At 40.6% G+C, this 12,083-nt stretch overlaps 1 protein-coding gene across 2 annotated transcripts; it reads right to left on the bottom strand.

Moving 5' to 3' along the window:
• Positions 1-1,136: 1,136 nt before the first annotated feature.
• LOC109478340 (beta-mannosidase-like) lies at positions 1,137-11,920 on the bottom strand. Of its 2 annotated transcripts, XM_019779857.1 has the most exons (9): positions 11,240-11,920; positions 9,142-9,367; positions 8,556-8,901; positions 8,010-8,173; positions 7,028-7,810; positions 6,525-6,675; positions 5,790-5,929; positions 5,019-5,554; positions 1,137-1,147 (listed from the first exon to the last, which is right to left on the bottom strand). In XM_019779857.1, the coding sequence occupies exons 1-8, from the start codon at positions 11,653-11,655 to the stop codon at positions 5,039-5,041; spliced, it is 2,742 nt and encodes a 913-aa protein (XP_019635416.1). In that variant the 5' UTR covers positions 11,656-11,920; the 3' UTR covers positions 1,137-1,147; positions 5,019-5,038. The 2 variants fall into 2 exon arrangements, with proteins under 2 accessions (XP_019635416.1, XP_019635415.1); XM_019779856.1 differs by lacking the exon at positions 1,137-1,147 and having other exon boundaries at positions 4,858-5,554.
• Between the last annotated feature and the right edge of the window lie 163 nt (positions 11,921-12,083).

The raw sequence follows: 12,083 nt of genomic DNA, 5'->3' as shown, positions 1-12,083 counted from the left end.
ACCTCAGCTGGGAAGCCATTCATGGCACTATCAAAGGAAACATGTATATTATAATTAGGTATAAACGTACATTACAAGTCTGCCTTGTTCCCCCGACGACCAGTGTCGGTCATGGGACTAGGTAGGTAGGTAGGTAGTACATTACAAGCTAACCACTACCTACCCCTCTCCCTACAATCTGCAATTATGCTTCATTACGCTGAGAGTATTGTATTATGGAGGCTTGTTTATTTGCAGAAAGTGTTTTCAAATTGTAGGAGAAAATTTTTAACTCACCTGCAATTTTACAGAACATTGAAAGAAAGTATTTCTACCACTGTAATGTAAATCTGTTAAATGGTTGAACTGTGCTAACTCTTTTAAGAATGTAGTAGCTGTATGCTCCACTCTGTCAATGTTCATGGGTAGCAATTGGAACTGAGCGATAACGATGTTATTTATGTCTGCAGTCAGACCCCTTCCCCATTCCTACTTATAGTCTACTCCAGTCCTCAATGTATTCGTAAATCTTCCAGTACAAACAGCGCTCTCACTGAAAGCCTGGTGTGATCAGATGCTGTGATATTGGTGTCAGTTCTTTGAACGTTTTTTTTCTTCAGCGGTGCAGGCGTCTGTCATAAACATTTGAGAAGAAATTGGTTATTTCACAATTGCGGGAATTATTTAGACTTTTTGTGATCTTCTAGTTCACAGATCTCTGAGAAGTGTTTTGGGCTGTGTGATTGTATTGGAACTGAGGATGAAACTATCGGGTATTATAAATACCACTTCCTGAATTCCTCCATATACTACTCCACCTACCGAACATTTAGGTGTGGCCGTCCCATCAATCGTCAAAGTCACCTCCCACCCACCACTCAACGGCAGTAATTAGGACTAGTAGAAACGAGTAAAAGGAAAACACGCATGGAGCTATTTCTACTTTGCCCTTGACTACCCATGTCACAACGCATTAGTTCAAGGACACCATTCCAATCTAGCCTAATAACATGCATAGTGGGGGTTTACAAAAATATCATGACTACATTACTGCACAGGACAGCCTTCATTTCGAGAAAGACTACCTCTAAATCTCCTGATACCCCATCTTCATTTTCGGAATGTTGGCGAACAAGGTGAGAGTAAATCCTCGGTTCACATGTGGCACCTGTGCCGTGCAATTTACGGGGCTCACCGGAGACGAGTTATTAGGTGGCCGGTGATGAATGCATTCCCTGAGACGATAGCGCATGGCGAGCCCCGCTCAAGAATCCCCGGGAACTACAAAACATTTCTAGCTGGTAATTGGATCCTCAATCAGATAGGGGAAGCTTACAAGTGCAGCGGTGACAGTACAATCACTCATTCTTCATAATCTCTCGCTTTGGTCGGCTGTTAAACAAGCAGGAAGGCTAAATTGTACCTGTTGTCTGCCAGAATCAACATTTAACGTTCCCTTGGCGTGAAAGCTTCATTATTTACACGATGTTCTACACTTCACACATAAATTCCCAATCGACATTCATGCCCACCCTACGCTTCGGGAAGGCAGAGCACTATTGACGACTTTAAAAAAACAATCAATAACTCCAAACAGTCAACATTTTTCTTCCGAGATAATAGGCTTATCTCCACGAAAGACGCTTGTTTGGGGAGGCTTACTTGTAAGCTATAAATCTCACAACATTTCTGAACCAGTTAAAATCCCCATTCCTAAAACTTGTTTTTCAACTCATCGATATTACAACTGGGATACAGATGCATACGTTAGTACGCAAGCAAATTAGTGCGTAACTCTTTATTACTCCCAATCTTTGCATCAGTTTAATCTGTCCCAAGCTAGCTATATTTCCGCCGTCGTGCAGTTTTCTTAATAAGCTAATCTGTATTGTTTGGGCGCGTGGCAATGAGTTTGTTAGTATGAAAAAATACCATTTCAGTACCAAGGACAGATACATGGTGTAACGTTATGTGTCTTGTAAAGTCTGCATGTAGTTTGACAAAAGGCCATAAATATAGGCCACAAAAACAAATATTGACAATATCTGATGCTCACAGTTCATTCAAGCAGCTTGTCGCTTTATTTCATTAATATCATTTTCCGATATTCCCAAGCTTTCGAATTTATTGCTATAAAATGAGGGTGTTTGCCTGAATTCATTAACCCCTTGCGGCGGTTCTGAACTCACAAGATCGGCGTAGCTAACTATTTCGCGCCACGTCAACATAATACCAGCCACAGTGACGTTACAGCCGTGAAAATGAAACTTGGAATTAGGATCAGGAAAGCGGCAAGTGTGCAGTACAAGCAGCGCCACCTACCGACAGAAAGAAGCCATGCAAGCTGCCACGACTTTCAGAGGTCAACGAACTGACATAACCGGTTACATTGGCCACGTTCTTTACGCAATTACGAGAATTGGTAACAAAGCTCGTTATGTTTGCAACAGTCTGTTCACAATCGAATATGCGAAATATAAATCGTAAATCAATATAAGTCATAATCAAGATGTTATCCATCATTTTTACATAACTTAGATTTTGCTAGCCTTGCTAAGGAAACTGAAAAGCACCCCCAAATTACAGACATATAGTCATGTAATACTGTATATATCTACATAACGCACCATTTTTTTTTTTTTCAATAATAACCGAAAAACGGGGCAAAATTGCCTTATAAACATTGAGCTCCACCCGACTAAGGCCCACCGGGAAAGTTGGCAGCAAGTTTTCAATTCGGCCTAACCGATTAGACTTCGTCGTTACGATAGTCGCGAACAGTTGACTACACATAAAAGCTACTTTGTACTAGCGTAACGTATGCACCTATCGACCCGCTTTCGATCCGATAATTTATCTATATTTAAAATGTAACGGATACAAAGCATAGGGATTATCTAATTACTGGAATCAGACCTGTACCAGCAATACTGCACGAGATTAATTAAGTGAAACGAAGCATCCATGGATAACCTGGTCACATGGCTGTCAACTTCTAATCCAATATAGCCGCGGAATGGGAATGTAGGAGACCATGACTGAGCGGGTTGCCATTGCTGAATACAACTGGTTCTGGATCTTACTTACAAACTCGAGGGAAACAAACTCGAACTAATACGATAAAAGGCCACAGCAAGTCATTTTCATGGATAACACCAGGCGCGCATTGATTTTCGACTGATTTTGAAAAAAAAATTTGTTGCTTTCTGAATGATGTCAACATGCCGAAAATAGACAAAGATGTCTGTTGCCATGCCGTAAAGTGGATGCCAGATAAATATGAAGAGAAGAGACGACAAGGCATGCCTTTCATGTGCTGTTCACTGACTCAAAACCATTTGTACAATGATTGAAAACTTTTATTTTTCATTGCCAAATGGGTATTGTAACAGGAGGCAGTAAACTTAGCACATTATAGGTATCATTTCTTGTTTAACAATTACTGGTTTATGATTTAAGAATGTTGGAACGTTCTGTTTTTGGCCCGCCTTGTTTTCTTTCGCCCTATCGCGTTAGATTTGGAGTCTGCGAAGCTTGTCATCCATAAAATTTACTTGCTGTGGCCTTACTTACGAACTAGAGGGAAACAAACTCGAACTAATACAAGATAAGAGTAGTCCGATAGCTATGAAGTAATACAAATGTACAAAATGTCCTATTCCTATTATATGTGGATAACTATTCAGAACAGAGCTTTAGGTTTCATCAGAGGTCGGATTTCTGTGTCATTGTTAATGAATGGAGGTTTTTGCTGCTGGGCTCTGTAGTCCCAATGTTGGCTTTTTTCCACATATGGGTATTTTCGTTGTACACATAACTTACTGTAGCCATATAGCAGGAGGGCTAAGAAAGACTCAGGTATTCAACTTCCTTCTTACTTAATTTGGATAGTGGCCTGATGAAGCTTTAAGTATTAATTGATATCAATAATTTATTACCATTATGATTGATTACTTGCCAGTGTCAAGGTGTTTAACTTGTAATTGTGTGGTGTGTTATCAACGTTAGAGCTACGTTTTACCAAGTTGAACATAATCACTATTCTAGAAGTTGCAAGTTTTATTTGTTTATTGTGCGTTTTTTATAATAATCCATAGGCTATATTCATCTAGCATAGGCTAGATACAGTAGTTCACCAAAAGATATGTTAACAGCAAGTATAACAACATAAGTAACATCTAGAACTGTTTTTGTCTTTTCTTTGACATATACCTTGAAATGTATTTCCAACATACAAACGTACATCAATGTATGGGACATATCTCACTCAACACTTGGCACACAGTTTAACACCCACTCTGTTTAGTAAGCAGGAATGATATAATTCTTAATTCTAAGAAAAAAAAACTTAATGAGCATACTTTTGCTGAAACAAAGTCAAACATATTTCTTAGCCGTTTATGAAATAAATCTGCAGCAGCAATAACAGATAATTTTGATTATTCATTGGCATCTATCATATTAATAGCAAAATCCATTTTATATTTGCCTTCAAGGCACACTCAGCAGTAGTATAGATTCTGCATCTAAATGTCCTAACAATAAAATGGTGACAGTGGACATCTATCTTCTGCATCTGCATGACAGGCACTATTATTATTATAGTTTTGTGTGTTCTTCTTCATGTGTTAAAGGCATCCAATGCAATTTCAGGGCGACAAAACTGGAAATATTCTGAATAAGGTAATTTGTATGATATTGACACATGCTGCCCCACTTTAGCACATTTGAATCAGAATTTCATACTTTGGGCTTTTAAAACTGCAGAAACAAGCCCAAAGATGAGTCCTGTATTTTCTGGGTGGTACCCTAAAATCAGCCAAGGGTCCTTCCAGTAACTGTTTTCCATCAGAATTTTCGACACTTTTGCCACATGAATGTCCATATACATTGGGACAGTGTTGTTTCAACTCAGTATGTAGATGAGTGACTTAAATATTGACTTTGAAAAATCTGGTTTCCAAGCACTAAATCTGCAGTGGATGCCTTTATCTAAATATGCTACCTGCTTGATGTGCAAAATAACAAAGATTCGGCACAATTCTAATGACATCTAACTTCACTTTCTGTAAATATCCATTAGTGAGTGCACTTTGACTTCCTTCTCGAAATCTTGTGCTTTCACACTGTAAAGCGGATAAAACTGAACCGTCAGTGTGTCTACATTCATCAAGAAACCATTGTCCGAGAACCTACCCTCTACCTCCCCTGAATCCAGCCAAACAAACGGTGCTGGACCTGTAGTCTTCAGTTCTACCTGTAAGGCACTAGCAGTGCCTGGTGTAGGTGCATCTGTTAGCAAGGTGATCTTACTGACAGTTATGTTAACCTTTGCAAGCCCTGTTGCTGTCTTCAGAGGCGTGAGGTAATAACTGTTGGTGGGACCGTACGGCTTCTGCTTGGAGTCCAACAGGCCGGATGTTATGAAGCACGCCTCACGTTTGGTGCACGCGGCGTCTTTCAAGAACTGTGCGGTCGCCTCGTTGAAGATCATGTCGGCTGAGTTGCCTTCCTTGTCGAATGTCTTGGTCCAGGATTTGAGAGGCTTGAAACTAGACCATGTCCAGACTTGGACCTAAGTGTTGTGATAAAAAAAAGACAACATAGATCTCAATGTACAATGAAAGGCACAGATTCTACAATTTTTGTGCCAAAATTGGTAATATTCTCCCAAAGAAAATTCTGCCCAATCTTTTTATTCAAGGAAAGGTATATCCTTTAATTTCATTTTCAGATCTAGATTATGATGTAAAGAAATGACCAAAACATTGAATTTTGCACTTATTTCAATTGCACCAATTTGGACTTACCTGTAGGGTAACTTGGCTGAGTTTGGTGGTCAAATCTGACACAACATACACCTTCAGCTGTTCTTTGTCCTCGAAGATAACAGTCATGACCGGGGCAAAGAACTTGGCAGCGTAATAGTGGAGCATTTTCCACCTCCCTCCTGGTTGGTACAAAAATGTCACTTTCAGCATGACAAAAATGTACATTTTAGCGCTATTGACAGTACCAGCGACAGCAGTGTCAGCATTAATGCTGTTCAGCACCAGTAACAGTGGAGTTTGTGTGAATGCTTTATGGCACCAGTGAAAGCAGTCATGTGTGAATGTGAATTAATTAAGCACCAATAATACATGTAGCAGTTTCAGTGTGTATGCTCTTCAGCACCAGAGACAGCACAGCATTTTAAGTACCAAGAACAGTAGCACCAGTGTGACTGCAATTCAGCACCAGGGACAGCATGCAGAGCATTTTGAGTACCAAGAACAGTAGTATTAGCATGAATGGTATTCAGCACAAAGGACAGCACAGCATTTTAAGTACCAAGAACAGCAGCATCAGTGTGAATGCAATTCAGCACCTGGGACAGCACAGCATTTTTAAGTACAGGAGATACCACAGTAGGTGCGAATGCTGTTCAGCACCAGGGATATATGTAGCAAAGTTAGCAAAAAGGTTATGTCCCAGATGGTACCTAAAGGAAAGGTTTGGTAACTTCTTTTTTTTCTTAAGGCCTGCAGCTGTTTCTCTTTACTTACCATATTCCAGTGATGACCAGGTTGGTGCTTGCCAAATGTCGTTGAGTTGCCAGTACAGGGCACCCATGGTATGGCCTTCACCACCAATGATCTCACTCCTACTCCTTCGGTAGAACTCTGTCTGAGTCTTGATGCACATAGCTTGGACAACCTGTACAGTAAACAGTTGACAATCAATCTTGAACATTCCTAACAACTTGTAACAACCTGTGCCAGTAATATAGAGCATGTTAAAGGAGCTAATTTGCCCCTTATTTTCTGTAAAATTAGAAGAGACACTGATCATTTCACAGATCCCATTACATGCTAAAGGAGTATGGGGCACTATGGGTAGATGTAGTGCATGCATATACTGTGTGTAGTCCTGGGTCTATGTCTTCATTACTTTGTCTCCTGAGCTAACCATATTGCAATGCACATCACAGTGTGTAATGGGATCTGTGAAAAGTCTATATCTAACCTGTGCCTCAATTAAAAACTACCCTGGATGATTTTTCCTGTACCTGTGACAAGTAGATGTTGTCTTCATACTGCTGCACGGGATCATCTCCGGTCGGCAAAGCAAAATGAAACTTTGCCTGGTCCAACATCTGTGTGTTGCCATCTTGATGGTGCTGTCTGTGGTCATTAAAGTCACTGTCAAGTGTCCAGTCATCCGAGGTCGACACCTTCTTCAGTGTTTGGTACGAAGGCCATGATTGGAAGCCATACTCAGAAGCAAACCTCGTCTTGGGAAACTTTGTCCAATCCCAGCAGTCGTCTTTGTAGTTGTAGTAGTGAACATCACCGTAGTGACTATCATAAGGATTTTTAGCCACCCAGTTTTCGTTTTCTGTCTCTTTGCCATTGGACGGACTCGAGGTGATGTTGGGACGTGATTTGTCGAGGGACCAGACAGTTGCCATGGTGACATTAACATACAACTTCACGTAGTCTTCACGATAGAGGGCGTGAAGTTGTGTTGTGTTGTCGGTGCCGTACCAGTTTGCCGCAAGGGCGGCTTCGTTTTCGTTGTTGCCGCTCCAAGCTATGACGGAAGGATGGTTACCGATCCGTAGAACCTGTTGTTGTATCTCTTCACCTACGTTACCTAGAAAGTCGTCATCTGTTGGGTACATGGCACAAGCGAACATGAAGTCCTGCCATATCATGATGCCGAGTTCATCAGCGATGTCGTAAACGTCTTCGTGTTCATATATCCCTCCGCCCCACACTCGCAGGGTGTTCATGTTGGCATCAACGGCAGACTGTAGCAGGTTTCTGGTGTATGCTGTAGTGATGCGATTCTGTAACAAAATCAGTAAATTATTTGAAGCTCGCCTGTACAAGCGACTGCTGGTTCTATATCCCCTGGATCTGGAAGAACAAATCTGAACCCTGCCCAATTTGGGATTAAAACTCTGGCAAAATCTGACACATATGGCCAAACATAATATCACGTTAAAATGGTGATGGAGAGGAAACTACAGACAGGAGAACTCAAACCTTGAAGGCATCAGCAGGGATCCAGTTGGAACCTTTCAAGAAGATTGGTACATCGTTGATCTTGAAGTAGAAACTCAGACCAGGGGATCCTTTGATAGGCTCTTGGACAAGTTCCACAGTGCGGAGTCCAAGCTTCACCAGCTTTGCTGAAACTTCACCAGTTCCTACAGGAAAATGTACGTTAAGATGAAGCTTCCTAATACCATTCACTGAAGTCACACTATAGTTTTTTTATTCATACTGTCATGATAACAATGGTTTTTGGATCCATTACAACTTGCACAGTCAGCAATTAAGGTTTAACTTAGCTTTAACTTGAATATTTTCAATAAGAAATACATCAAGGCAATTTAGAGATGGCAGACTTCACCCCCTTTATGTAGATCAGAAACACAGACACAGATTGCAAGAACATCTTACTCCAAAAAACTTGTAAGCATAATCAGTGATAGCATAATCAGTGAAAGCTAAATAAAGTCCTTTATTATCAAATTGCTTTTGTCTTAGATTTACAAACATAACAGTAACACTTCTAACAATTCTTACCTGTGCTCACAAAGGTCACTCCCACTTTGTATAACATTTGTTTCCCATATCCTGCTGGCCACCAAGTTTCTACCTTAAATTGTGAGCTCACATTCAATGTTAGAGTGAGATGGTCACTTGGAGACTTCAACTTGACATTGTCCTTGACAAACAGGGTTGGGAAGCCCTGTAGCTGTGCACTGACCAGACCAGTCACGGGTGCTTTTGTTGTTTTTGCGACATCCATGTAGACTGTGACTTCGATCAGCCAGAGTGTGGTCTTCCCGTCACCTTTCTTTGGTGTCACGTGTACATCTCTGATCACGGCACTGTCATAGGCCTGTATGCTGATATTCTTCCAAATTCCCTGGGGAAGAAATTATGATGATAATCTTTAAAATGGTCCTCAAATGCTAATTGCGACACAATATTATGATTTGATGTACATTTAACAGATAGTACAAATAGATCTAGAGCAATCTAATCTCACTGTGAGATTTTATACTCATCTACAGCATTGCTGTTGGGTTTTACTTTATCTTAGCAGACATCAGAATTGAAAAGTGTCACATGTAAGGGGAAAAAGTGACATAATCATACTCCATACCTGCGTTGCGAATGCCGGTCCCCAGTCCCAGCTAAATGAACACTGCTCCTTCCTGATGAAGTTGGGATGACATTCACCCTTCTGTACAGCAGGGGGGCAGTCTGGTGGAACCATGTAATCTGCATGACTCATGTTCTTCTCAGCTGCATATTTGATGGCAGACTGGAACGTAACTTGGATGGTGTTCAACCCAGCCTGGAGCACAGACTTGATGTCAAATGTGTACCTAAAGCAAAAAAAGTGAAAACAAGACTGACGAAAACATACATTGCCATGGCAACGGTGGTTGTTCTTGATGGGGTTATTGTTTGCATTACTGGCAGTATACATGTACCTAATACCTGTCGAGTCTAGATAGGTACAGTGCAGTTCAGTAGATCACTCCTACCCTCCCCTGAGTGTATAGTGAACAAGCCCCGGGAAAGTAGGGCAACCCTGCAGAAAGGTTTTCCCAAAGGTTTCCAGGAATTTCACTAAGTAGGACTGTGGGTATAAATGTGTATCCGATCTGAGGAAAATTCCAGAACTATGAGACATTCCTGTGGACATTCCATGACTGTGGATAAAATTCCTGTACAATTCATAGAATTGTTGCAAACTACACACAATACAGTGCCATTAGGGTCCCCCCTGAGGTGTCGCCAAAAAGTAAATCATGCGTTTGTGATTGTGAAACATTTTCAGTTTTTTGTAATTTTTTTTATTTGTTTTATTCAATATTGGAAATTACTTGATATGTCTGTCTCTGTGTTTTTCCACTAGCTCACAGACCTAACGTTACTAGTATAGCACAAAATTAAAGACAAAGACATTGGATACCCTTGTCTGGGACCTTTGACCTAACTTCAGTCAATGTTCATGCTTAAAGCATGTGGCAACAACTGAGGAAGAATAGCAACACACAGATACACAGATAAACATAATTATTCTAAACCAAAACCTCTTTCATGCACAAAGTGCACTTGAGTGCAGTGAAACTACAAATGTATGTGAACTTACAGTAATCTAGCAGACCTACATACACGTAGTGAAGGTATTTTGAGATACTGGGTCAACTAGTCATATGATCTTCACACTTCCTGTCATGCATGACACTACAGTATATTTGTCACACTTACAGTGATGCATCAGCCATATGGCATAAGACAGCTCACCCACCATTAGCAAATTAAACTAATTACAGTTCCTGCCAAAGGTGTCATTATCATGTGATTTTAGATACTGTGACAAATATTTGCTTGTCCCACATTTCCAGCTTGCTCAGCTCAATCACTACAGTGATATCTGAAATCTATGAAAACTTAGGACATGTATATCTACATTCTGAAATTCTTCATATAATTCTTCAAAAAATAATAATTCAACAATGTACTGTCTGACAGTATCCTAATGAATAACGTTAAATATATTAGTGCCAACGTACCAAATATCAGGTCAACAACCCTGAGAGCAGGCCAATGGCCCCGATTGCAGGCCAATAACCCCTAGTCATATTTGCATATAGGTGTAACATGTCAACAGGTTTCTATTTGCATAGGGCAAAGACCGGTTATTAAAGTCTGACCCAGAGCTAACACACCTGTCTAGACAATAGCACAGGTATAGCCTACACACCTGTCTTAATGAAATATTTCTAAAGTCTCTGCCTTCTGACATCATGCCAAAAAAAAATTCAGTTATTTGAGTAAAAACAAATTACGAGTTGAAAATTCAATGTGCACAGCAAGTGTCATACTAATCTTTGTCCATCTTTGCATTTAAAATATTTATGTTGCATATAATAATTCTGAAAGAGACCAAGGAGGTACTTGTATAAACCTCCTTAGAGACAAAGAGTTTTCACACATTGAAAGAAACATTCGCATCTAGCAAGGAAGTTAGAAATTAAGATTAGACCTGATTAAACCTCCATAAAATAGCTTATGATTTGGTTTATGTGAAACGGTACTCCTTTTTTGGCATGCTTTACAAATCTATACCTCGAGCTCGAGTCAAGGACATTCTATTTAAGCCTTTGCTGAAGTAAACAAAGGCTAAGAAACATGACATCATCACCTAGTATAAGCTAGCTCAATGTATCGTGGCTATTGGTACGCACCTTCTGAACATGTTATTTGACTGGCCGACGTTGTGTCCGTTGACAGTGATTGTAGCCGCAGTATCCAGACCCTCACAGACCAGCACGACCTCTGCGTGCTTCAGCAGCTGGTCTGTGACGTTAAACTGGCGGGAGTAGCTCCAGTTTTCCTTGGCAATCCACCTGTACTCGACATCGTTGAAACGGAAATACGGGTCCCCGATTCTTCCTGCCGCCATGAGGTCGGTATGGATGCAGCCTGGCACCGTGCCGTTCACGTTAATGTCCCCGCCACCGTTGCTAGCTAACCATACACCGTTCAAGTCTAGAGTACCAATGTCTTGGCGCGAAAGGTTGGGAAGAATGAGGAAAACTAAGCTTACTTTAGCCGCGGTGACAGCGAACATGCTACCCCTCACCGCCATGTTTGTTGTCATATGACAGGTCAGAGGTCAGCGGTGGGATCGTCAAGCAGATGTTGGGTTGAAAGATTGTAACGTTTTCTTGTACAGCCTGGCTTTTCTTTCTTTATTCCGATAATTCCTGATAAAACACCATAATGTAATAGTGGTAAATTCCTACTTGTGATCCAGTAAACGTGTAATGAACGTCTACTGTATTACAGTACAGATTTATTTCCGCACCAGTCCGTAACAGTTAAAAGCTTCATCTTCTGTTGTAAGAATTACAGAACCTCGGAGATTCAGAGAGTAATATTCGGCTCTTATATATATATCCTAGTTTTAATGCTTTGCATTGCTGACAAATAAACATGTGCAATGTGCACTGTTATTAAACATCTGTGGGCCTTTCTCTTGATTATGTAGTACGTACTGTAAACTGTAATATCTAGTTTCTAAGCACA

Source organism: Branchiostoma belcheri, unplaced genomic scaffold, assembly GCF_001625305.1.
Source record: "Branchiostoma belcheri isolate BF01 breed outbred unplaced genomic scaffold, Haploidv18h27 scaffold43, whole genome shotgun sequence".
In the NCBI taxonomy this organism is placed as follows: Eukaryota; Metazoa; Chordata; class Leptocardii; order Amphioxiformes; family Branchiostomatidae; genus Branchiostoma; species Branchiostoma belcheri.
The sequence above is the reverse complement of the archived record's forward strand: the minus strand, read 5'-3'. Positions and strand labels throughout refer to the sequence as shown.